The sequence below is a fragment of the Palaemon carinicauda genome, chromosome 27 (genome assembly GCF_036898095.1).
Source record: "Palaemon carinicauda isolate YSFRI2023 chromosome 27, ASM3689809v2, whole genome shotgun sequence".
NCBI classification, from domain to species: domain Eukaryota; kingdom Metazoa; phylum Arthropoda; class Malacostraca; order Decapoda; family Palaemonidae; genus Palaemon; species Palaemon carinicauda.
The window spans coordinates 20,041,478-20,068,581 of NC_090751.1; the positions used below are offsets into that span (position 1 = coordinate 20,041,478).

At 43.4% G+C, this 27,104-nt stretch overlaps 1 protein-coding gene across 4 annotated transcripts in view; it reads right to left on the bottom strand.

Moving 5' to 3' along the window:
- The window catches only part of LOC137620588 (glucose-fructose oxidoreductase domain-containing protein 1), a 75,212-nt gene that overhangs the window by 34,398 nt on the left and 13,710 nt on the right, over positions 1-27,104 (bottom strand). For 2 of the 4 annotated variants that reach the window (XM_068350846.1, XM_068350847.1), the window contains exons 2-4: positions 22,894-23,065; positions 3,385-3,522; positions 2,246-3,043 (exon numbers count right to left, since the gene is read on the bottom strand). In XM_068350846.1, the coding sequence (XP_068206947.1) occupies positions 2,246-3,043; positions 3,385-3,522; positions 22,894-23,055 (1,098 nt within the window). In that variant the 5' untranslated portion in view covers positions 23,056-23,065. Of the gene's footprint in view, positions 1-334; positions 3,044-3,384; positions 3,523-22,893; positions 23,066-27,104 lie in introns of those variants that run through there. The other 2 variants (XM_068350844.1, XM_068350845.1) reach the window with 1 other exon arrangement.

Sequence of the window (27,104 nt, forward strand, 5' to 3'; positions counted from 1 at the left end):
CTCTTGGGCCTGTTGCAATCTGCCTTCCTTACTAGAGTTGCAGCTTAGCTTGTAATAATAATAATAATAATAATAATAATAATAATAATAATAGTAATAATACTGTAATAATAATAAGTTAAAATATTCCTATTCTTTCATGCAACTAGCACAAAGTCACTTTTTTACCACTAACACAACTTGAAGTTTATGGCCGCACAAAACACCATTTGAAGTAACCAGAATACAAGTACAGTACTGTACTGTACTGTACAGTATCCTGATGACTTAAAAATCTGTAAAATGCAATATTAATTGTTAAATAGGAAGTACTTTAATCAAAACAAAAAAATACTTATGTAATTCCTTCATTACCTTTATGGAAGTCCAAGCAATATTTTAGAAAACAGAAAAAACAGTATTAAGACCCTTGTAAGCCTGCACAAAGATCAAAAGCACTGACTCAAAGCAAAAATTAATTCCTTGTCGTCAAAATACAGGAATCCTTATTCTTAAAGCATACCACTATCCCAGTTCAAAATATAAGCATTTAAAGCATACACTGCATTACCAAAGGATTATTGAAGGGGACAGTTTAAAAAAAAAAGAAGAGAAAATTAATAGAAATATGAACACAACCCATTTTTTACAAAAATAGACAAAAAGAAGACATCGCTAATAACACATTACTTAAGGAGGAATATCCAATACTATTTGTTATCCCAATTGAAAAACAACTATCCTCCACCAACTAATAAGTAAGAACCTTATTTCCATCAATAAAGTTGAAACGGGAAATAAATAAATGCTACAGCAACCTACTTACTGTTGGTAAATCAAACAGGTTTAACTACTTAACTAAAATGTTAGCACAAAAATCTTCATAACTAGAATTGCTTTCCATTACTTATTAGAAAAAAAAAAAAAGGACAAGAACAATAATTATGGAGTTGATTTTCCTTAAGTATTTTTCATACTAGCTTCGAAGATTATTATACCTTTGATAAAGTTTCAAATACATGCAAAACTAAGACTGCAGTTCATTTTACTATAACCCTAAACTCTAATAATGTACCAAAATAAATCTTTTTAATACTTTTGAGGCTGAATTTCAAACAAAATTTGCTTTAAAAATAAGAAAAACAAAAAGCTTTTCATTTACAAATACTATAATGGTAATGCCAAAAAACCTGCATCTGGCATAATTTTACAGACAAGGTAGTTAAATCGTACTTTACGACAAAAGCGTATTTACATACACAGATATCACATGTCAATTGCACAATAGTATTTCTTGGTACCACCACACCCATTTTGAAACTTGTATATAACAATGAGAGAAAATAAATGTTCATGACACAAAAGATCTTGAAATAATAATGCAAGTTTCACATAAAGAACATCCTCAGATATGAACTGCTTGTATGATTTACCTTAAAGTTCATTCAAAACCCCATCCTTCTCTAAAATACATAAAAATGCACCCTACGACAACTTGTGAACCCGCAGCAAACCAAACTGAGCTACAGTGGCCCTTACTACCATCTACAATCTCAAGAACTTGCTCTAATTTAAACCAAATAAAGCCTGTCAATCTAAAATGATATATCAAAGAATACTATAAAATTAAAACATTTTGTATTTCTTTTGGCAGGATTGCTTAAACCTATTCTTGTAAGAAGTGGGAAACATCTTTGGTTGGCAGGAATTCTTTTAACATTTTACATTACAATAAATACAAGTCAATGAGACCACTGACAAGAAATAATTTAAAGTATTTGTCTAATCCAGTACACAACTTTTAAAACAAATACATCTGTTCCCACTTCCAATGGCATAAAAACTCCAAATAATACAAGGAAGCAATAGTGGCCAAAATTACCACCTACAGTTTGAAAGAGACAGAAGACAAGAACACAATTCCGTGTACCATTCTACGAAGAAAAGTAATGCTTCATTCCTTCAAATTTTATAAAACTACAACAAATATACACATCTAAAAAATGCATTACCAATTAAAGCTAAAGTAAAATAATTCTGAAATGCACACAGCTCCCCCAAAAGCAAACACTTCCATCCAATGTTTTTAGTGCTTTGTAGCGAAGCTCCAAGGCAAATGAGACTCGGAACTAGTAACTTTGCGTTGGGGAGGAGGTCTGTTAGTTGGTGCCTGTGAAAGTGCATCCAAAGAACTCATGTTAATGTTAGGAAGATTAAGCCGTGTCATTAATGGATTCAGTTCGTTCTCATCATTTGCTACAGTTACCTGTTCCCACTGACGACTAGCTGATGACAGTTTGATGGCATCGATGACTGCTTGAACATACTGCCCATCTTCAAAAGTTGCTGCACTGGAAACAGGCTCTTTCAGCCATCCATGCTCCCCATCTCCAGTGGCAAATGCCTCCTTCAGTGCCCCAACAAGCCTAAATAATCCTTGGAGGTATGGCTGCGGCAACAGTGAATTTATTCTTGCATTACTGTTCTTATTTGTAAGGTGAGCTACATCATCTGGCCCTTCATGAATTAACTCTTCTCGATCTAAACTGGTATTCTGGCCATAGAGATTTGCTCCTCGAACTACTAACCTTCCTCGACTTCCACAGACAACCACCTCTTGGACAAATCCTCCAGACATATGACTATTGAGTGTTGCAGTTACACAAATCCCTCCATCTAATATCATTTGAAAACTGCAAAAGTCATCACTATCAATCCACCTAATGCCATTGATCTTTTCCGTACTCTTCGTGAAAGTTCGCATCATTCCATGAACTCGAGTTGCCCGCTGTCCAGTAACAAAGGATACAATGTCTATGATATGGCTACCAACCATGGTTAGAATTCCTCCACCCATTAAATGACTGCACATCCAGTCAAACTGATGCCCAATCATGCTTCCACAGTGTACTCTGACATCACATACATTTACTGTACCAACATAACCAGAATCGATTTGTCGTTTCATGTGCACAAACGCTGGGAGAAATCGAAGTCCATGGGATATGACTGAAATGAGTGATGGATAGTACTGGGCAGCATGTACCATCTTCAGGACTTCTAACTGCAGGCAAAAAGGAATAAGAATCTTCAAATCATCTTTAAAGTGATACTGTATTCATAAAATTCTGTTCATAACTATCTTATGCACTCCTTTTAGTCAGTTTTTTCTATGAATAGTTTTTCACTCATAAATTCAATACCTTCTATAGAGGCATGCAAAATTTATTCAAAGATTTAAAAAATAATTCTAATCAAAATCCACCACCAAAATAATTTTCCTTTCTAAATCAAATATAGTTGTGGCATAATCTACATTAGACTACTGTATTCAATTCTAAACAATTCAAACTACAGATTTTTACTGAACATACAATATTCAAGCTACCAATTAACTACACTTACCTGACACAGTCCTGCTGGCCTGTCACATAAGACATGTTTACCAATGCCCAATGCTTTGACAGCTATTTGTGCATGAAGATCTGGTTGGCAAATTATGAAGACTAAATCGACATCCTTTCGAAGCAGTACATCATCGACCTAATGGTTCATAAACACATTAGGCTACACTGGTAAACTGAATACAAATAAATAACAATCATCAGCTGAGGCAGTGCTTAAACAACACACCTTAAGTCTCCTCAACTCGACTTGCTTAATTTCATGTACATATTGCTCACTCAGCTTGAACTAATTTCAATCCATGACTTGTTATACTACTCAGTTATAACAAATTTAAGGTACTATTGTGAAAGAAAAAAATTAGACCACTATTCTATTTCAAACCTAGAGTAGTGAATTTATGTCATGTGTAAAGTGACCAATTATGCAGTACCATTTCAACCTCCCAGGTTACTACTGTGCATGACAAATTTGTCCAAAATGCATCCCTCTTAATTAAAATGCTGATTTCAAACAATAAATGTTTGATCTACAAAGGCTGAGCATGCACTAGAACACGGGCAGAACTGGAAGTAATATTTGTGCATAGTCTAAGGTCAATTTTAAAATATTGCACACACATTGTTGAAATTTTTCAAGGGTCCACGAGACATAAAGAAAAATGACCAATTTGTAAGTAATTTGTATTTTTCCTAACTATACAAACCTTCAGCTCTTTACAAAGGAAAACGAGCCATAAACTTTTATCGCGAGGTAAACAACCCCCTCCTAACTAGTGAACTAGTGGTAGGGGGGTAGACCAACCACCTCACCCACAACTCAAGTTGTATACCCACTCTTGATGCTGGCAGGACTTTCTAGGGGGGGAGAGGTAATGGCCAAGTATGAGTAAAGAACTCATGGTTTGTATAGTTAGGAAAAATAAAAAATTACATGTAAGTACTGTATTTGTACTTACAAATTTGTAATTTTTTCCGACACAACATACAATCCCTTCACTCATTACTATGGAAACTCCTCTTTAGATAGGTGGAAGTCCTAACACAAATGACTGGGAACTTGACCTGGGGTACAACTCTGAGCTTGTGCAAGCATGACAGGAGTACCTTGACATCTCGCAGGTGTCACCTAAACACTGCCTGCCTTCTCCTCACAGGGAGAATGGGGACATAACAAAAAATACACATTACATATCTCAGGCAACACAAAGAACATAGGTAATTACCTGCAGTTGGAAATAGGCCAGCTTCCAGAGTCGTTCAGGTGCTGTACCCCAGAGAGGGGAAGAAGGAAGAAAAGGCCAGTCATTCTATCCATTCAACCCACACTAAAGACAGGCAACGTCTGTCTTTGACTGATTACTACTTGTCCTGTAAGGGAGCTGTAGTAGCTTACACCTGTTATGCTGCCACTACAGGACCTATGAAGAATGTATCCAGGTTTCTGTGGGTTACATCTTGCATTTTATGTGCTGTAAACGTATTCTGACGTTTCCAGACACCTGTTTGTAGAACCTAAGCCACAGCAAAGTTTCTCTTAAATGCTAGGGAAGCGTTGATACCCCTAACATCATTTTGAGTCTTGGCAACGAACTCGGGGACAAAATTGAGGGTTACCTGCCCCCATCCCTTTGAATGGGCTATGTCATCAGAAAGATCATGTAACTCGCTGAAACATTTGGCAAAGGGCAGTGCAAGCAGACTTTTTTAAGGATCAAGTCATGATCTGATGACTGATGTAACAGTTTATAAGGTGCTCCTTTCAGGGATCATAGTATGCGTACTACATTCCAAGGGAGGTTTAACTTACGACTCAAGGCAAACAAGCTCAAAACTCCGTATGAGGAGAGAGAATTCTATCGAGAAGGAAAGATTAACTCCATTCAGTCTAAAGACAAGGCTCAAGGCCGAGCGGTAGCCTTTCAATGCCAAGACCGAGCAGAGTTTTTTCTTAACGAGGTTTAGTAGAAACTCAGCTTTCACAGGGATAGTGGCATCGAGAGAAACGATCTGCCTTCCACAAGACCAGCCACAGAAGATAGCCTACTTCGCTTGACAGATAGCGGTAGATGACTTAGGGAGGTATTCAGATAACCTTTTAGACACTGCTTGCAAAATGCCTCTGTAAGAGGAGATGCTAGATAACCTCAAGGCATGAAGTCACAGGGAGGTAACTGCCTTGTGAAATACTGTATCTCTGTGTGAACAGAAATAGGGTCTTGAAACCATTCGAATTGCTGCCACAACCGGGCAATCAGGGTCATCGATAGGTCGTGCGATGCCCTTGTCTTGTTGAGGAGTCTCATCAAAGAAAAAGGAGGAAACACACAGACATCCATGTTGTCCCACAGATAATGAAACACGTCCTGAAGGCCAACCTGAGGATCTGGTACTGGTGAGAAAATACACAGAAAGCTTCCGGTTCAGAGACACTGCGAACAGGTCTATCATCAGCGAACCCCACAAATTCAAGACTTTGTTGGCTATCCGAGGAAACAAAAATCACTCAGAGCCAACTATCTGAGTCTTCCTGTCCAGATTATTGGCAAGGATATTCTTCTTACCAGGTATGAAACAGGCTGATAATAAATTGTCTTCCATCCATCTTAGGATTTCTACAGCTAGACGGCATAGCTGCAGTGAAAAAGTACTTCCTTGCTTGTTTAGATACACCACTACCGTCGTGTTGTCGTTCATCAACGCTAGAGAGTGACTTGAAAGGAGCTTTGGGAAGTGTTTGAGGGCTAGAAAGGCTGCCATCATTTCCAGGAGGTTTATGTGGCACTGCCGCTCAGAATCAGACCACAGTCTGCAGGTTATGTGTTGCAACAGGTGAGCCCCCATCCTTCTTTTGATGCATCCATGATTGATTGATTGATTGATTCAAAGTTTTCAGGCATCCTGACATCTAAGGTCATTGACGCCGATATCATTTAGTCTACATATATATAAAGAAAAATAAAAGAACATTCAATTAAAACCATAAAAGTTTAATGTTATTGTAAAAGTTAAAATAGTTTTCAGAAGCCCTGCTTCTGAAATAAATCTAAAAATGCCACTTGCACAGTAGGACACATCATGTCCAAGAATCTTGGCAAGGATGAACCTGCCACCCTCACCTTGAGCCTTAAATAAATATCTATTCCTTAAGTAATTATAATTGGGGCATTCAGACAACAAATGCCTCACTGTTAGAGGTACCAAACAGTCGTCACAATATGGTTGGTGTTGGCCCTTCAGCAGAAACTCGTGTGTCAACTGAGTGTGACCAATACGGAGACGACAAAGAGACTTCTCCCATTTTTGGGGCATCATGTCATACCTCATTTTATTCAAATCTAGACTATCCCAGTGCTGTTGCCATTTATTGCAAAGCAATTTTTTGATGTTAGATAGGAAGTCATTACAGGGAATGGGATACCTTCTTGGCACTAACTCTGATGCTGCATTCTTCGCCAATGAATCTGCCTTCTCATTCCCACACACACCTACATGTGCTGGAACCCAACAGAATCGAACCATTATACCTCTCCTTCCAATAATAAAAAACCATTCTAAAATCTTTAAAACTAGAGGGTTACTAGAATTAAAAACTTCTAAAGCTTGAAGGACACTCCTTGCATCACTAAAAATGGTAAAATTACCCTCCTTTTCCAATGCTATTTTCTCAACAACAGTTAGTATGCTATACAGTTCGGCAGTAAATATTAAAGCTGTTAGAGGAAGTGCACCTTTATAATTAAAGCCATTACTATGTACTTCAGATCCAATGCCAGCATCAGATTTGGAGCCATCAGTATATATAAAAGTCGATCCCCTATGTCCTTCAACATGTTCCATAAACAGAGACCTGGATTCTAAGTCAGTCATATTCTTCTTAACTCCAATCAAATATTTACTAAAAGATATCTCTGGTAATTTCCGTGAAGAGTATCAATTCTATGGGAACAAAGAGAAAATCTACTTCCCTGAGTAGTTTGGTATCTTCTACCCACAAATCCAGGTCTCTCTTTTGCTCGAAGGCGAGCGGAACTCGTAAGTCCGGCGGATCCCTGTGCTGAGAACAGTAAGATTTCAGTTGTCACTGGAGAAGTCGAATGCGACAACGGCCATGAGGGACCAAATGTTCCAAAGTAGTCAGGTACATAAACAAGTATAGTCACAGGTGAGCTTGTAGTGTCTTTCTTTAAGAATAGGAAGGGACATGCCACTCCCTTTAGTCTCTCTACTCTCTCTTTGGATGAAAACACCTTGCCTACTATAGCGTTTCTCATCCCTGGATATACCTCTTGGAGAGCATCCCCTACATGGTTTGGACTTCTACCTGAAGGGCGAGTTCCTTTAGTGATCCCTTCACAGTGGAATAAGATATCACTGGATGACAAGTCAACGGAGGAAGACAGAAAATGAATGGGACAAGGTCTCCTAATCGGAGTATAGAGACCGTCCAAGGTTCTGCCCCATGGGACTTCCACCATCTCTGCCACCTGGTCTTCAGGCATCCTCCCACCGGTGGACAGGTAGGAGGAATGCAACCAACCTAGAGGGAGCAACTATGTCTTCCACCTCATACCACTTCTACCCTTGTAGCCCTTGCCATGAAAGGGCTGCCTCAGGGTTTGCTTCTTTGCATTGTCCTGCTTAGAAGCCATTGACCCTCTTATGTCCTTGTTTTTTGACGGGGGACCATCTTGGTGTGGGTGGCGCTGAGGAGTAAGGACGAGGTGCCTTCCTCCAGCGCTTCGCTACTGCGTCGATATCTTCCATATTAAACAGGGAAGGACCCTACTTTCACAAGTTGCACAACTTGAGCATGATTCCTCAAGATCAAGTTCATCCACTGGTTAATCAGGTTATGAGTGAGAAACTCAACCACCCCTGTTCTGGAAAGAAAAATGGTGTTCACTGCTTCTCAATTAGCTGGTTTTGCCAAAACCTCATTGGAAATCAGATAACCAATCAGATAACCAACCGAAGCAGACGAAAAATCGATCCATGAGGCAGATTGCAATGAACACTCCTCCGCAGGGTAGGTTTGTTTTCTTGAAGAAGGACGTCACTTAAGACAAGGCTGTTGCTCCGCCCCTGGAGGAGAACCAAAAGGGATAAGGGGGAGGAGCATGGATCAGCAAACTCCTACAAGTTTTCTCTCGTGAATGGGAGGAAGGTTCTCCCGAAGGAGATCACCTAAAAAAGCTTTCTCCCTGCTCTGTGGGGAAAAACGTAGGCGTAATAAACACTCTCTCGTGAACGAGGGAGAAGTCCTCCCGAAGGAGGATATCGCCTAAGGCAAGTTTCTCCCAGTTCTATGGGAAAAACGTAGGCGTAATAATCTCCCTCTCGTGAACGATAGAGAAGTCCTCCCGAAGGAGGACATCGCCTAATACAAGCTTTCTCCCAGTTCTATGGGAAAAAAGCATAGGCGTAATAAACTCTCTCGTGAACGAGAGAGAAGTTCTCCCCAAGGAGGACATTGCCTAAGACAAGCTTTCTCCCAGTTTTGTGGGAAAAACGTAGGCGTAATAATCTCCCTCTCGTGAACGCGAGAGAAGTCCCCTCGAAGGAGGAACAAGCCTTAGACTTGCTTTTCCCCAGCTCCAGGGGAGAAAGCACAGTCTTCGGGGACGAGATAGCAGAGGTAAAACTCATCGAGCTGTCCGCAACTCTTCACGAAGGAGGGAAGGTTGCTGAATGGCTGAAGTGGGGAGGCTCTCCCTTGGAAGGGGGGTGGTTCTCTCACACAGCCCAATTCCAAGGAAGGTTATCACTCCCTCGTAAGGGAAGGCTCTCTAACCCCTGGAGGCGAACCTCCTGGCAGCAAGCTATTCTTTCCCAACAACAAGTTGATGAAGTTGCAGGTTGACAACGAGTGCTACCTTGTAACATGGGCAGCTCATGAGCTGCCCCATGAAGCGCAGGATAACGAACAGAGCGGCCGAAGCCATCGGCATTGTGTTCTACGTCACTGCTATCTGGGTGTTTTCTTTTAGCTTCCCTAATACGTTTCCCCTTTTCCTTCTGCTCTCAACTGAAGAGAAGAAGGGCCGAATCCCTGCATCTTCTTCCGAGGTTTTCAAGAGACTCGTAATCCTTAACTCATTAAGGAGCAAAGGAACTGGGGAGGTTGTCCTGTCTGAAACACGAGAGCAAGGGATTGACCCCGCGAGTGTATGACCGGAGATTTGCGTGTAGCGCTAATTGCGTGCGAACACCTTGCGTAACGGGAGTCTGAAGACTGCCATAAGAGTAAAACTCTTGATGGTCATGGGCGCAATGTTGGTTGAGCGCACGCGAACACTCCACGCGACAAGAGTCCGAAGACTCTATCATATGAGTAAAACTCCAGGTGACTTCTTTCACAAGAACCCGAAGGTTCAGCGTGATCATGTGTGCCCCTAGAGGTTGTGTTGCGAGAACCCGAAGGCCCAGAGCAACGGGAAATGGAAGTTTCCTTTGTCACGAGACACCGAAGTGTCAGCGTGACTAAATGCACGAGAGCCCGAGGTTTCGGCAACTTGAGTTGCGAGAAAACGAAGGGATAGCGCACCGGGAAACCGAAGTTTCCTTGTCCCTAGACCCCAAAGGGTCAGAGATCGAGAAGTCGAAGGCGAGAGCGATCTTCTCTGAAGATAAGGAGTGAAAGCGAGGAGAAGCACTCTTTCTGACTTTTCTCGAGCGAACGGAAACCCTCAAACTATTATGCGAAATGGGTTCAAGGTCAGGATGTGCTTTGCCCTTGGCCCCGCTCCTGGCTTCTTAGATGATCCCTCGCAAGAGAAAGACGACAGCGAGGCAGAACGATGACGAGAGGGAGCGCTCTTCTTAGGTTTGTCCCAAGAGTGTTTATAGTCTCGAGGAGAGACAGAAGGCGAGGAAGAGCGAGAACAATGATGTCTCTTCCTATATTGCCTGTCTCTTCGGCGAGAACATCTAGGAGAAGGCGCGCTAGCTCTCCTTTTCCTCTTCTCTCTCTCCCTCCTGACCTCCGAAGAGGGCGATGACGAGGAGAAAGCGTTTTTCTTATGTTTGTGACGAAAGCGCTTATAGTCTTGCGGCAAGACATCTCGTGAAGAGATAGAAGGCGAGGAAGAGCGAGAACGATGATGTCTCTTCCTATGTCGCCTGTGTCTCTGGCGAGAACGTCTGGGTGAAGGAAAGCGAGCTCTCCTTTTCCTCTTCTCTTTCTCTCCCTCCTAGCCTCCGAAGAGGGCAAGGAGGAGGAGGAGGTACTGCAATGTTTGCGCTATCGACGTTGTAATTTGTAGATGCGCAACTGAGTGCGAAGTAGGCACCGCAAGAACTGAAGTTACTACATCCACTAAAACTTCAGAGTTGATGGGAGGCAGGCGAGGTCCGGAACTCCCGAGGGTTCCAAAACAGAAGGGACCTGAGGCACTACCTTGCCCACGTGGAACTGGTTCCAACTTCCTCCGAAGGAGAACCAGGAATTCCAAAGGCAGGCCATACTGCTCGTACATGATCTGGAATGGAAGCAGTAACAGAGTCATTCCCGGTGGCGGAAAGTATTGCCCCACTGGGGGAGGCAACGTGATCCGCCTGACCAAGAGGAATGGGGGTTAAATCGATGGTGCCACTCTTCCTCGACTCCCCCCCCCCCCCCCCCCCCCCGGAGGGAGGCAGGCAAGGAAGAGAGGAAGAGATCGAGAGGCCGAGGAAGAGGTCCGTGACTCCTTACCTTCGATGCAATCCTGGAGGTAACGAGTCCTTCTAGGACTTCCTATCTACCTCTCTCAAACTTCTCCCACTGAGAGGGCAACCACTTCTACATACTTGGCAGGAGGAGCTTTCAGAACACTTATGACCTCTGTACCCAGGGCATAGAGAAAGAGGATCCACCTCCAGCGGCGACATAAAGGTGCCCGGAACACTTCCTCATAATAGAGGACATCACATCTAACAAAGATAAAGAAAAAAGGATTAATTAAAAAACCAAAAATGAAAGGCTAGTAAGCCAGTCAAATAAAAGCAGGAGCAGCGGTGTTACCACTGCAACGGCTAGAATTTGATTGAAGGTAAACAGCAGCCGCCGGTCGGCGGTCCCCCACACCACTAACAGGTGGGTAACTACCTGCCCGGTCGTTAACGACCTTGTTAAGGTTTTTCTGCCGTAATTTCCAGCTCGCACTAGAATAACTCCTATAATAAAGAATTCGGGTTTGTATCTAGTGTAGGATCAAATACAAATTATCTACGAATTTGTCATTTGTTCCGTAACTGGAAGACAAACCACGCTATTTATTAGGGGTGACTCTCCTATTAGGAAGGGTGGACGTCCCTGCCAATCTGACTTTTGGCTTTAGCCAGGGGCTCCTTATCTGAGTATGTTAGTACAGTACTCAAAAATAAGGAGTCCCTGCCCTCGCTAAAACCTTGCTATGCAAGGCCCAGGGCCTACGCAAGCTGTGTGTTGAGACATGCAGAAGAGTGACCGTCTAGGTAAAGTTATTCAGAGTCTATTGTAGGATAAACCTGATGTAACCAAGACTTTCCCAATACCACCTCGCCAGAGTATGGGACCTCTTAGAGATTTGGAGGATGTTATGTCATTGGTTTTGGAGGTTGTTTTGGAATTGGTTTAGAGATTTATAGGATTTAGTCATTGGTTTTGGAGGTTGTTGTTTTGGCAGTTGTTTAGCATTATGGAGGATTTTGTCGCTCGTTTTTGAGGTTGTTGTTTTGGCAATTGTTTTGAGATTCAGAGGTTTTTAAGTCATTGGTTTTTGAGGTTGTTGTTTTGGCAGTTGTTTAGAGATTTAGAGGATTTTAAGTCATTGGTTTTTGAGGTTGTTGTTATGGCAGTTGTTTAGAGATTTGGAGGATTTTATGTCACTGGGTTTTGAGGTTGTTGTTTTGGCCGTTGTTTAGAGATTTGGAGGATTTTATGTCATTGATTTTTGAGGTTGTTATTTTGACGGTTGTTTAGAGATTTGGAGATTTTATGTCACTGGTTTTTGAGGTGGTTGTTTTGGTGGCTGTTTAGAAATTTTGAGGATTTTGTCATTGGTTTTTGAGGATGCTGTTTTAGCAGTTGTTTAGAGATTTGGAGGATTTTATGCCGCTGGTTTTTTATGTTATTGTTTTGGCAGTTGTTAAGAGATTTGGAGGATTTTATATCGTTGGTTTTGAGGTTGTTGTTTTGGCAGTTGTTGAGAGATTTGTAGTATTGTATATGGTAGGTTTCTGAGGTTGTTGTTTTGGCGAGATTTTGAGTGCTGTATTTCATTGATTTTTTTCGTATCTGCTTCGTCTTATTTACTGCGATTTGCCAATATATTACACCTCTTTTCCTTATTACTCCTTCTTTGCCCCCCTCCCCTCCTCACTACACCTCCTCCTCCTTGTCCCTTGCTCCTTCACTTACCTTGCTACCTACTCTCTTTCTAAGACTGAGCCACGAATAAAGAAACTTTGCCTCATCATCCAGGTCCAAGGCTCCCAATAAAATCAGTTTACCATTTAACAGAAAACATTTATATATACTTTAGTTTGTTTTTGTGGAATGTGACAAAATATTATTCCAGAAGGGGGGTTTTTGATTAATATTATGCCTTAAAATTTAAAATGCTATAATAAAATTTAATGATGTTAGTTTTGTCTTTTCCAATCTTATAGTACCCCTCTTATAGAAGGATATTTACTATCCCTTACTTTTATAGCCAACAACTAGTAATAAATAATAATACTTATACAACAAAACTAGTGGGGTCGGGGTCATGGCTTGAGGTGCATGATTGGGGTCGCCTGAAAAAAAGGTTGGGAACCACTGATCTAGGTTGTATGAAAAAATTATATTTTTATAATAAAATAAATTTTTGAACATACTTACCCGCTGGTTATATAACAATAGCTTTATTCTTCTGTCCGGCAGAAATTCAAAACTCGTGGCAATCTTATAGATATGCCAGGTGTACACTAGCACCACCATGGTAGCTAGGCCGAACTATTCCATCCAGCACCAGATTTTCCATGCCCATAGGTCTCTAGAGGGGAGGAGGGTGGGATTATAAGTTATATAACCAGCGGGTGAGTATGTTCAAAAATTTATTTTATGAAAATATTTTTTTTTTAAACATTTAAACTTACCCCCTGGTTATATAACAATAGCTGATTGACACCCTTGGTGGAGGGTCAGAGACAGCAACATTGTTGGAATTTCACTTAAGTTTTAAATAAAAACAAGCTTAAGGGTTCGTACCTGTTAAGGAAGCTAACTTCAATGATTCTCTGCCTCATTATGTCTGCTATCCTTATAAGATCCAGCAGTCCACTCAGGGGGCTGAAGATCTCTAGGAGCTGTCAAACAGGTAATAACCTGTATGTTGATAGGACCTCAACTAATAATCTTGTTCCGGGTGCTCTCAAGGAACAAAATGACCACCTGACTTAATCAAAGATCGCGGAAGATTGTCGACCAATCTTCACGAACAATCATAAAAATATATAAAAGTTCCAAGAGAAGAACAAGGGTACTAGGGATTAGGGGAAACATAGTGGTAGATCCTTCACCTACTACTGCACTCGTTGCTACGAATGTTCCCAAAGTGTAGCAATCCTCATAAAGAGTCTGGATACGTTATAAGTAATGTGAGGCGAATACAGGTTTACTCCTCCAAAAGGTTGTATCCATGATGCTTTGCAGAGAACGGTTTTTTTTAAAAGCTACAGAAGTTTCCACAGCTCTAACTTCATGAGTCTTTACTTTAGGCTGTTTAAGGTCTGCCTCACCACAGTGTGAGTGAGCCTCTCTAACAAAAAGTCCTATAAAAAATGATAGGGCGTTTTTAGACATAGGTAGCACAGGCTTCTTGACTGCGCACCAAAGAGCCTCTGAATTGCCTCTTAAATCTTTAGTCCTGTTCAGAAGAAACTTCAGTGCTCTAACAGGACAAAGGACTTTCTTCCACTCTGCACTCACCATATCAGAGAGAATAGTAATCTCAAAAGATTTAGGCCATGGATGAGAAGGACGTTCGTTTTTGGCCAGGAATCCAAGTTGCAAGGATCATATGGCTTTTCCGTTTCTGAAGACAATATTCTTGCTAAAAGCGTGAACTTCACCGACACTCTTAGCTGTTGCCAGACCTACTAAGAAAAGTGTCTTCAAGGTCAGATCTATAAAAGAAGCAGAGTGTAAAGGCTCGAATCTGTCACTCATGAGGAATTTTAACAACAATATCTAAATTCCAGGCTGGTGAATCTTATCTACACTTCTTAGAAGTCTCAAAAGATCTGAGAAGATCTTGAAGGTCTTTATTATTGGAGAGAACTAAATTCCTGCGTCCGAAGACAGCTGCCAGCATATTCCTGTACCCCTTGATGGTCGAAGAGGAAAAAATTTGCTTTTTTCCAAGGTTTAAGAAGAAATCGACAATTTGTGTTACAGAGGTACTGAATGAAGAAACTGATTTAGCTCTACACCACTCTCTAAAACCTCCCACTTAGACAGTAAAACCTTGATAGTAAAGTCCTTCTTGTACTAGCGATAGCCTTAGCTGCCTCCTTCGAAAACCCTCCAGATCTAGGGAGTTCTTCGATAGATTGAAAGCACTCAGATGTAGAGCTTGGAGGTTTAGATGGTTTCTTGCCAAGTGGGGTTGTTTGAGAAGATCTATTCTCAATGGCAGGCTTCTTGGAATGTCCACCATCCATTCCAGAACCTCTGTGAACCAACCTCTTGACAGCCAGAAGAGAGCTACTAAAGTCAACTTGGTTCCCTCGTGAGACACAAACTTTGTAACATCTTGTAAAGTACTTTGAATGGTGGGAACATGTACAAGACCATGTCACGAGCTGCTTGACGATTAATGTAGCGTCTTGATAGACGCTCGATGTCACGTCTTACAGGACGCCCTGTTCCGCTGGAAGCTCGACGTCCTGTTAGGTGGACGTACGACGTCACGTCTGTTTGTTTGACTCCTTGCTAAGGAGTTGTAAAGACGTTCGTCATCAAGAACATCTCGACTAGTAGGCTCACTACGCTTAGTGTCCAGGCGTGACGTTACCTGACACTCAAGATCCAGGTCTGCTACTCTCTTGTTGTATGCAGGCCGACAAACTAGCATGAGCGAAGAGAGCTTCTGTTGCAAATCTAGTAGTGTAATAAAAATAGGGTCAAACTGTTGTGGTACAGGAGACGTCATGTCTACCACAAGCTCTCTTTCTACACCGTTTAAAAACACGTAGAGCATCCAGAAGACGATAAACAGTTTGATGGTGGAGAAGGAGCATGAACTGAAGCCATGCTAGGCCCAGACAACTGTCTGGCAACAGAGAGAGTTGGACGTTATTTGACGGTTGTTGACATCCTAAAAGGATGTTTGGTGGGAGAGTTTTTCTTCGGTAGAAAAAAAAAAGCTCAGATCTATTCGAAAGACTACAACCAGAAGCTTGCGGTGTCAAGAAAAGACGCTGATTGACCGTGTCCATCTTCCTCTTCAGAAGTCTAGAAGTTGATGCCAGACTCGTCTGGGAGCCGAGCCATCTGAAGACAGACGAAAAAACTTTCATTTCACCTTTCCTATGATGAAGGTGAGAGACCTGTGAGGCATCAAAAGGTATGCACGAGTAGGCGACTGCTCGGGAGCTAAAGCTTCTCGTTTCCTTTATCGTTCGATACTTCTTCTCTCCGGGAAAAGGGAGCTGGAAGAAGTTTCAAATCGACATTCCTTGGAAGAGGTCTAAGGATAAGAAACAAAGATATATCCTCAAAGACCCACCCTCTATTTGAGGGGTGGTGCTTAGCCCGAAAAAAAAAACTCAAAACTGGACAACTTCCTCCTATACACGAACCTTCTGGTAGCTTGAAGTTCGGATGGATGGGGAAGTAGAAGTAAGCATCCTGGAGATCTAAAGAGATCATCCAGTGGACCTTCTTTATTGCTGCAAGCATAGTCTTCTGAGTCTCCATAGAGAACCTTTGTCCTCTGAACGTAGCTCGAACAGTATGAGACTGACGTTGGACGTCACGGATTGTTTGACGTTTGACGTCACGAGCTTGTTGCTTGATGTCACGTTCAGCTTGAAGCCCATGCCACGCTTAGCTGCCTAGCAATCGTCGCCGCGCTTGGAAGGTAAACACTCGATGACACGTTTGGCCATTTGATGTCTGGTATCAAGAGAAGCAGACACTCAATGGAATATAGAAGCTCATCACGCTGTTCAACATTTAGCTTGCTGGTAGGTCGCCTGTGCAAAAACGCATCCTGATAAGAATCATGACGAACCATCGCTTTGCTAACAGCAGGCTGAGAAGACTGCATAAAATTTGAAAGCCGCTGCTTCATGCTAGCAGCATAGTTTAATTAGGATCAACATTAGGCGAACTCGCCTTCCTCATCGCTTACAAAAAGCTCCGCATTTCAGCAGACGGAAACCAGTCTGGTGGAAGTGGCGGTGCCTGTACCGTAACACCAGACTCAGGAACAAGATCTGTATCAGTCTGAACTAAAGCTATGCCAACTTCTAACATCCTGACAGGACGTACCCGCAAAAAAATTGACACTGCCTTTCTCACAAAAGCCCTAATACACTTCCAGCTGTTGCAGCTGAATGTGCTGCTGCACCCACATCTGCAGTTAGGTTTTTTATGCAGCATTGAGGATGCGCTATTGCACTGCCCTATCAGCACTGTGTTTCTGACGTTGTTACTTTTCTCAGAATGATTTATTGTTAAATTATTCTCATCATTTATTTATTTCCTTATTTCCTTTCCTCACTGAGCTATCTTTCCCTATTGGAGCCCTTGGGCTTATAGCATCTTGCTTTTCCAACTAGGGTTGTAGCTTGGCTAGTAATAATAATAAAAATAATAAACAGACTCCTTCGACGTCTTGCTTAGCGAAAAACTCTGAAGGCGGGACAAGGAGCAGCAGGTACAAAATAAAAACTCATGAGTTTCTGAAAGTCAATCCCTTCCTCCTACAAGTCTCTAACCTAGGTAGAGATGTCTTGTTTCCTACGAGTCAACTCCTTAAGGTCCTGAATTCTGACCTCAATGCTTTAGAGGTTTAATTCTCGCTCTCCCCCAGACACCAAGAATTAGTTCAAGCAGGCCTTGGTCTGAGAACATAATATCTTTCTAGTTAATATTTATTTCTTAATATAGCGCCTGGCGTAACAATGTTCCAACGATAGACGCTCATGGTCATGTAGACATCAAGTCCAACTGTTGGAAGCCAGACACCAAGCAACTGCTTGGCGTTCAGCGTCACGTGACTTTCAGAAGAATAACGCTTGCGATTAAAAAACGCTCACGATTCAGACGCTCAGAACTATGCCGATCGCGTCCAAAATGGTAGATCATCGAACAAGAGAAACCAAGAAGTTGCACTAAGTTACAAACATCGAGTCAAACTCTTACAGTAGCGCAAGTAGCTTGCCTTGCTGAACGCTCGATGACCAACGCTCTGTTGTTGTCACACTTAGCTTGGTGCGAGGTGTCGCGCTCAGCCGCCTGGCGAGCGCCATCATGCTCAGCTGCTTGGCACGCGCCATCAAGCTCAGCTGCTTGGCACACGCCATCAAGCTCAGCCGCCTGGTGCGCGCCATCAAGCTCAGCCGCCTGGTGCGCGCCATCACGTTCAGCCGCCTGGTGCGCGCCATCACGTTCAGCTGCCTGGCGCTTATTGAGCGCCTGAAAGGAAGACGCTCGCGCTTGGCCACTTAATGTTAGAAAACACTTTTACCTCGCCTCACCTACGGCAAGGGCGATCGTTCTGGGAATCGTCAAAAGGAACGCTTGAGGAAACTTCTGTTCAGGTCTTACAAGATGTTCGGCGCCGGGCTAATGCCTCTTGCTTCCTTTCGCCGATCGACTTTACTTCTCCCATGGGTCCGGGAGCATGAAAGAGGTCTAAGGCAAGGAAAACGACAGGTCCGAAAAGAAGCACCCTCCACTGTATTGAATAAAATTCACTGCACTAATTTAGCCCTAACAATTTGCATTTTTTAAACTCCTTGGCATAAAACCAAAAGTAGACACGCCCGCAGAGGGAGATCTTACTATTCTGTCAAGGGCTTGAATGAGAATGCAACAGTCACTGAATCTTATATAAAATGTAACAAAATATTTTATATAAAATATCAAATGAATAGATACAGGAATAAAGAATATATATCTACATTCAAACCAACCCTTATTACTTAAGGGGTTCCAATAAAAGACGAATAGTCACATTTAACAATTGGAACATTTATAAATATAATACGAAAAAATATAGCATTCCAAAAACGAACAGGTAAAAAACGATACAAAGAATCGTGAGATTATATCGATTGTCATGAATACTACATAGTATAAAAATTAACTGAACGCTAATTTTGTTTAATCTTTGCAAATTAATAGGACCCATATAATTGTAAAATAACATATTCCTTTTATCTAATACAACTTAAACACTTTAGTTTTTAAAGAAAATTGTACTTTTCATAAATATCGATACAAATAGTAATACTGTAACGATAGACTGAGGACTCGTACATAAACTGAATGCAAGATAATCTTTAAAATAGATCGAAGATTATCCAAATAAAGCATACCAAAAGGACAAAAATTTTCTTAAAATAACATAATCCTTTTATTTTATATAACTAAATACTTTGTAAGATAGTATTAACTTATTCTTTGTAGAAAAAGAAAGAAAATGCAAGTCATACTCAAGCTTACGTCATATGACTGTGACGTCATAAATGAGGCAGGGTGTTTACCTACCGCCATAATGCTTTCATTATTTTAAAATAGGTTGAAAAATTTCTAATCCTACCTTTTAAGCTATAACATAGCGATCAAATATCAAACAAAACCAAATAAGCAAATGCTAAAACCCGTATACAGTACTGTATAAGAGTACATCACCAATATACTGCTAAAATCCAGGTTAATCATGAGTGAATTCCTTCTATGTTGCCAGTATGGCGGCACAAGAAAATCTGGTGCTGGATGGAATAGTTCGGCCTAGCTACCGTGGTGGTGCTAATGTACACCTGGCATATCTATGCGATTGCCACGAGTTTTGAATTTCTGCCGGACAGAAGAATAAAGCTTGGTGTCTCCCCAGGTAGATAAACTTGAGGAGCCATCTTGGCCTCATTAGTTGCATTTAATTTATTTTCATGTATTTATTTTATCTTTTTGCATATATGTCAATTTGCTTTAATTTTCCTGTGTCTCACTTCACTTTATCACTTAATTTTAACCATTTTTGTATTCTATTTTTAGTCGTCTTCCTCACAGTCAGCATGCTTACTTCTATGTGGCACCTAAAGTTAATTTACTATCAAAATAAATTAAAATTATGACCCTAGTTGCAGCTTATACATTAATTCATTATCGTGGTGAGACTCACTGAGGGAGGAGTCACTAGGGCTAGTGGCTTCAGACCTTGCTTGCAGAGTTCTTGTCCTTTTCTAGGACAAAATCTCTGCTAAAATGGGGAGCTGTTATTCATGGCGGTCATTTCGCCACTTTTTCTAAACAAAAGACCCCGCCAGCAAGCTTGGCGAGCTGGGCTTCAACTTTGTCTCTGGCTGCCCTAACCCCTTGAGACTAACGCAAAGCTGCACTGACCCTTTGGGGTTTTTGGGTGCTGTAGACTTGGTCTAGCACCGTATCCTTTCCTTCACGAGGGGCGGTCTCAGGGTCCTCGAACCTTTTTGAGACGCCTTATCAAGGTCAGGACCTGCCAAAAGGCATGCTCGGACTCATGCTGCTCGTCTCCTTGCGGACTGGCAGCTAAGTCTCCCGTCCCCAAAGGCTCTTTTTGGGGAGATACGTGGTCGTTATCCCTGGGTTTCGATGACTCCTGACGTAGTCTGGAAGACTATTTGGGGATTGTCTTAAGAGTCCTTATGTGTCCCTCCTAAGAGGGACACATAAGGACTCTAATAAAGAGGTTTGGGAAGCACCTTCCAAACGAGATGATTCTCCCCTTCAAGGAGGAGTTGCTCCCAATGGTGCCGAGGGAGAGACTCCTTCCTCGACGGGTTCTTCCGCGGACGGGAAAAACTCGTCCACGGGAGAAGGAGAAGGCGATGGAGGAGGTGCTTTCCTGCTGGACCTCTTAGGAGTCAGCTTAACCCAGGGAGAAGTCTCCACGAAGTCCACTCCTCTCCTTTTCTTCCTCGGGGATGATTCAGTCGTTGGTTTCAGCCCCAAATCGGCGAGGGCAGGCTTAACCGCCTGCACCACCGTTTTCATCAGGCGCTGAAACCAAGACTGACGATAAACTGACGCAGTGTCAGTTATCCCTGCGGGAGGGAAGGGGATCTCCTGACTCTTCAGAGTGGACACAACAGGGCCTGCCTGAAAAGAAAGATGCGAGGACCTCTCTGATGATTCTTCTTCCTGATCCTGATGAGCTCTCCGCTTGCGCGGTGGCGATTCCGACGGCGATCCCGATGTACATGCCCTTGCAGGAACAACGCGTTGTGCGTCGTGGCGAGCAAACCTGTCGCGCTGTTCACGCGAAGCGTTTGAAAGGTCGTGAGTAGGCAACAGCTGACGCATGGGTGTATGCGCGCGATCGCGCGGGCGAGGGGCCGCGTTGGCACACAGGAGGAAACGCGCGTTGTGTCAAGGGAGATCGCTGGCGATTAAAAGGTGAGTGACGGCGCGTCGGGGAATGACGGCGCGTCGGCGAACGCTGGCAAGTTGGCGAGCGATGGCGAGCTGGGGAGTGCTGACGCATCGGTGATTGATGGCGCGTTGGCGCGGCGCGCAAAGGTGACCGACAGCGCACAGGAGATCTCACGCACGAACGCGTGGGAGACCTGGGGCGATCCAAAAGAAGAACGCGTGCACGTAGGCGAAGGATCCCGCGGGCGCGCAGGAGAATGATGACGCGTTGGTGAGATGTGGGCGCGAAAGATCTCTAGAAGGGCGCGCAGGGGGGTGCGCGCGAAGAAGAGGCGAAGGAGGAAACTCAGGAACTGGGCGCGTCACGGGACCGGTGCGCGCAGGTGCACGTGGGCAAGCAGGAGACTGATGGCGCATTGAGCGCACATCAGAAACCTCACAGCGCTGCTGCACAGCAGGTGAGCACTGGCGAGCAGGAGAGCGCTGACGAGTAGAAGAGCGCTGGCAAGCAGGAGAGTGAAGAGGATCAGGAGAACTCTGACGAGCAGGAGGGCGCTGAAGAGCAGGAGAACGATGGCGCGTTGAATCCAAGAATTCAGCAGGGCGCATGGGCACTACTGCTTGCGAGCGCGCACTTGCACGTACAGGAGGAACCTGACGTGCAAGGGACTCTCCCACACAGTGAGAAGAGTCCCTTGGCCCCGGAGGGACCAATGACTGTCAGAAGACGGGGTGTGAAGGCGCACACAGCGCGTCGTCAGCCAAGAAGGGTGAAGGCAGGTCAGAAGGTCTAGAAGGTCTTGCTGGCGAGGGTGATCGCGAACGGTCCCGAAGAGGTCAAAGGACAGAGCTGAGACGGTCTGCTCCCGACGAAGAGGCCCGTTTGCAGGGGGAGGAGACGGCGAGGATGACCCAAAGAGGCGCCTCCTAACTCCCTTGTAAGGAGAAGGAAGGCCTCTGCTTCGAAGAGGCCAACAAACCTTGCGGCACAGTCAACCTCGAAGAAGGGCGTCGGGGTCATCCGTCCTCCAAAGAGGAGTCTCTGTTAGTGCGCTCCCCGAGGGGAAGACGCACCTGCAGGAGAGACCGTAGGACTAACCTCCCCCCCCCCCCCCCCCCCGAAAGATGTTCAGAGGGGGAAGGAGAGCCTTCAGCAACGTCAGCAATGGCAACAACAGAGGTTTGAAGAGACCCGTCGGAAGGGTGTGAGGATCAGTATCCTCTGCGGACATCAAGGTCCCACAAGGGAGATCGGGAAGTCCAGGACACTTGCGCATTGTAAAAAAAGGACAAGGCCAACTTCCAAACACACTGAAAAGAAAAAGAAAACAAATTAAGGCTGTCAATATGAGAGGACAAGAGAGACACGTCTACTCATTGTCAGAGCCAAAAGAGAAGTGAGTCAACTCACCCGTGTGTGGGGGGAAGGGTAGCTAACTACCCCTTCCCCTACCCCAGCTAACTAGCGCGGGGGTAGTTAAGCCTCGTTAAAATTCTAATGGCTCGTCATTTCAACTATGCCGAAAGTAATACCCTATGTAAATAGCGTGGTTTGTATTTCGGTTACGGAACAAACAAAAATTAATGGCAGTCCAGAATAGGAGAGGAGGAAGAGCGGAAACAACCGCTCTGCATCCGAGCCAAAAGTAAAGCGAGCTAAATCACACGTGTGTGAACAGGAGTGGTAGCAAGCTACCCCCGTAACCCCCGCTAACTAGCAGTGTGGGTAGTTAACCCTCGCTAAATTTTAATGGCTCTTCATTTCAGCTCCGCCGAAAGTATAACCCCTAATAAATAGCATGGCTTGTATTCCAGTTATGGAATAAACTAAAATTTAAGAAAAATGTAAATAATTGTAAGTACCTGCAAGTCCCATAATTACACTAGTGCAAATTAAGTTCTAAATGTTAATCTTACCTTATTAGTATGAAAAGGAATGTTGAGTTCTGTGGCTACATTTTCAGCAGCATCAAGGGTCCTGCCCCAAACTGCCTCTACCCGAAAACCTTTAGCTCTGAGGAATGGCACCAGGGCTCTAACAATATCCCCAGTGCCAAAAACCCCAATGCCTGGAAGCATGATTTTCAGCCTGAAATGTAGAAAATCAGAGAATATTACATACCTGTACATGTTTAAAATACTGAGATGTATTTTATATGTTATAATACTTCAAATAAAACTCATCCCTACACTAGAATGTAGTACAGTATGTTTCTATTGCAACGTATAAAGTCAATCTGTAGGGCTATGGATAATCTATGAAATATTACAAATTCAGAGGTAATTTGTATTTTTCCAAACCATACAAACCTGTAGTTCTTTACCATAGGAGAAGAAATCAGTGCTAGCTGACATACAGATCTAAGACCTTTTGACGAGGTGTCAACAACCAGCCGGTTCTTGACCAGTGGTAATGGGGAGTAGCACTGGGGCCCCCCTCTCACTCATAACTTTTTCACGTTGATCACAGTCACAACTTTCCCCTCAGGGTTTGGTGGATAGTGGGTAAAAGTATGAGTAAAGAACTACAGGTTTGTATTCTGTAGTTATAAAAATTCCAAATTGCCTCCGAATCAGTGATTTGTTCCTACGTGCAAACCCTACGTTCTTTACCATAGGAGACTCGCACTACCGTGGATGGTGTTATGTGCATCCTTGCACCTTGTTAACCTGTGGCCTGTAACCAACGGTATTATAACACAATTTCGACTGTCAAAGCTAAGTATAATAACGGGTTTGCATTTTATACTCTTGAAAGCCGACGTTCCAACTCACCCTTGTCCAGGAGAATGGGTGGTGTGACTTTAATATCGGTATATGCAATATATTCTAGCTACTTGTCAAGAGGGGCTTACCTGCAGTCGAAACAGTTTTAGCCGACAGTATCTCCGGATACTATCCCCCCAAGAGAAGAGATGAAGAAATGAGAGGCTAGTCATTCCTTTTACATTCATCCTAGACTGAGAACGTAACTACTGTCTCAAACAATTGCTACTGGTCCTACAAGGAGCTAAGGCAGCTATACCACTTGCAGTGCAGCTACCACAGGGCCTATTGAGAAAGCGTCTAAGAGACCTGTGGGTCACGGTCTGCAGGTAGTGGGCAGTGAAGATTGTTTGTCTCCTCCATACCCCTGCTTGTAGAACCTGCATCAAAGAAAGCTTATTTTTAAATGCCAGGAATTTACTGATGCCCCTGACATCATGAGCTCTTGGTCGACATCCTTGAGGGTAAGGGGAATTATTAATGGCTTGGTCTATTACTTGCCTGGTCCAAGAGGAAATTGTTCCTTGTCACCCTTCTCTTGACTCTACCTAAACCAACAAATAGGTTTCTGACTTGAGGACGAGCTCCTTGAGTTCATATGACATAATGCTGAGGATCCTTACAAGAGGCAACAACAATTGTTCAGGGTCATTAGTTGCTTCCCGAAAACTCGAAATCTAGAAGGAATTGAACCTGGCCTAAAAAAGTGATGGATTCCAAGTCTACCACAAACTCAGGGACATAGATGAATGTCACTTGTCCCCATCCCCTTGAATGGGCGACATCGTATGTAACACGCTTACCCTCTAGGTCACGCCAAAGCAACAAGAAAGACCATTTTGAAGGTAATGTCCCGGTCCGAAGCCTCATATATGATGCTCCTTTTAGGAATTGCATAACCTTCACAACATAGACAGCACCAACAAAGAGGAAATCTCTAGCCCCTTCAGTCTAAAGGCCTGGTTTAAGGCTGAGTGATAACCTTTCACCACCGAGACCACGCAGTTTTTTCTTCTAGGAAGATATAACTAAAACTCAGCACTGACCACAGAAGATCGCTTACTTAGCCTGGTAGACTGAGATCGAGGATCTCCTGAGATCTCCAGACATCTGTATTACCCCCTAGTGCCAAAAGACCTCTCTTCGAGACATATTAGATAACCTCCAAAGGATCCCAGAACTCTATTGTAAATCTGGGCATATGGTTGGTGTAGGAGGTCAAGTAGAACAGGAGGGTCCCACGGTATTTCTGTCAGAAGTAGCAGAAGATCTTGAAACGATTCTGCATGGTGCCTCATTGGTACTATCGCCGTCATCAACAGGTTGGTCAACATTATTACCCTGTTGAGGATTCCCCTCAGTAGGCAGAATGGGAGGAAGGCGTAAACATCCAGGTGATCCCACAAGGGTTCAAAGGCATCTTGGAATACTGCTTGTGAATTTGACACGATAGTAGTATCCTATTCTGAGATGTTGCAATGAGGTCTATCATAGACGAAACCCGCACAGAAAAAATTTTATTCACTACCTGATGATCCAAAGACAATTCGGATGCTACAATCTGAGTCTGTCTGCTCAGTTTGTCTGCCACAACATTCTTCTTGCCAGGAATGGAATGAACATGGCTGACAGGGATAAAGAGTTATCCTCTGTCCACCGCAGTATCTCGATGGCTAGATGATAAAGTTGCCATGAAATAGTACCTCCTTGCATGTTTAGGTGATCCATTACAGCTATGATAATGCTTATCAACACTACTGTGACCTGAAAAAACCAGCTGAAAATGCTTGAGAGCCAAGAAACTTGCCCTAAACTCAAGGAGGTTTACAGTATGTTGCAATGTTAGTCTACCTCAAACCACAGTCTGAAAGCTACAAGATGCAACAGGTGAGTGGGCCCCCTCTTTTGAGGCATGCATGAAGAACATCAATTCGGGGGAGGAGGAAGAAGGTCTACACCTCCAAGAAGGTTCGAGTCTGAGACGCACAAACTCAGATCTTCCTTTTGCTCTGATGCAAGTCCCCGGAGGATACCTTTTCTGGGACCAACAGGTCTTCAGTTGCCACTGAAGTAACCACATCCAAAGACAACTGTTGGGGACCAGGCGTTCTAATGACGCCAGGTGACCCAGCAGTCGTTGCCACAGATCAGCTTGTGGCGACAAAAGAGCCAGAAACCGAGTCACTTCCTTGAATCTTTTGACACACTGGTGCAATGGAAAGACTTTTCCTAATAGGGTGTCTATTCTCAAACCCAGGTATACCAGGCTCTGCATGGAGCCCAGAGAGGACTTCTTAAGGTTTACCAATCAAGAAGCATGGTTCGGTGGCAGAGAAGGATCTCCACTGAGACTGACGAGGCCACCCAATCGTCTAGCTAGCAAAGCAGATGGATGCCATTGCAACAACCAAAGGAATTAATGACTTTGAGCGGGACTCAAACCTCAGTCTGGCTTTCACCAGTCAGGGACATTATCGCAATGACCAGCACAACCGTGCTTATCATTTTTATGTCAGACTACATACAGCTAGCTGTCGCCATCCTAAAAGGTGTCTGGGGAATCAAGCAAGAAGACTGATGACAGGTCTCCAATGCTCTGGAAACTATTTTATTCATAAGAGTAGACTGCAGGAGACCGTAAACCTTCTCTACAGCCCTTCTGTATTCTCCATTCCTGACAGTAAGGGGCGAGTTCTAGTAGATAAAAAAAATTGGCATGGAGGACTGGATCGCTGCATCACTTTCCATACCGACGGGCATCTAACCAATTTCAGAAGCTTCAAAACACCAACAAATTAGATGATCCTCTCTGCCTTTCCGTCTTCTATCCCTCTACCCAGAAAGCCTGGTTGCAGATGAACGGACTGAGAGCTGTCCAAGCCTTTCCAGGGGAGGAGGAGTGTAGAGTGTTTACATGGATCTGTAGGTCATTGGATTCTTCCTCGGCACCTGCTAAAGCTATGATGGAGATCTCAGAAGCTATCCTTAATAGGCAAGGATCTTTACAAGTAACTAACCAGTGAAAGAGGAGACCCGTTTGTGCCTTCTTCAACCATTAGCGCCCTGATGTTTGTAGCTTTTATACCAATGCATTGCAAAAAGGATATAGTCTCTTAGACTCCCCTGTCTGGTGATGTGGGAGGCAATTGTATTTCCTTTCTCTGGGTTTCGAATGGCCCATGGGCCATCTGAATGGCGCATCAAAAGGGCTTTGTTCTTGGCGTTTGATCAGGTAAAATCCATGTACTTCCTTACACTTGGGCATTGATAAACCCTGTGTTGTAGTCCTACACATGGGCAATCAAACCTCGACGAAAATCAGAGGCTGGTGAAGGAAACTGTGTCCTCGTGCTTAAGTCTCC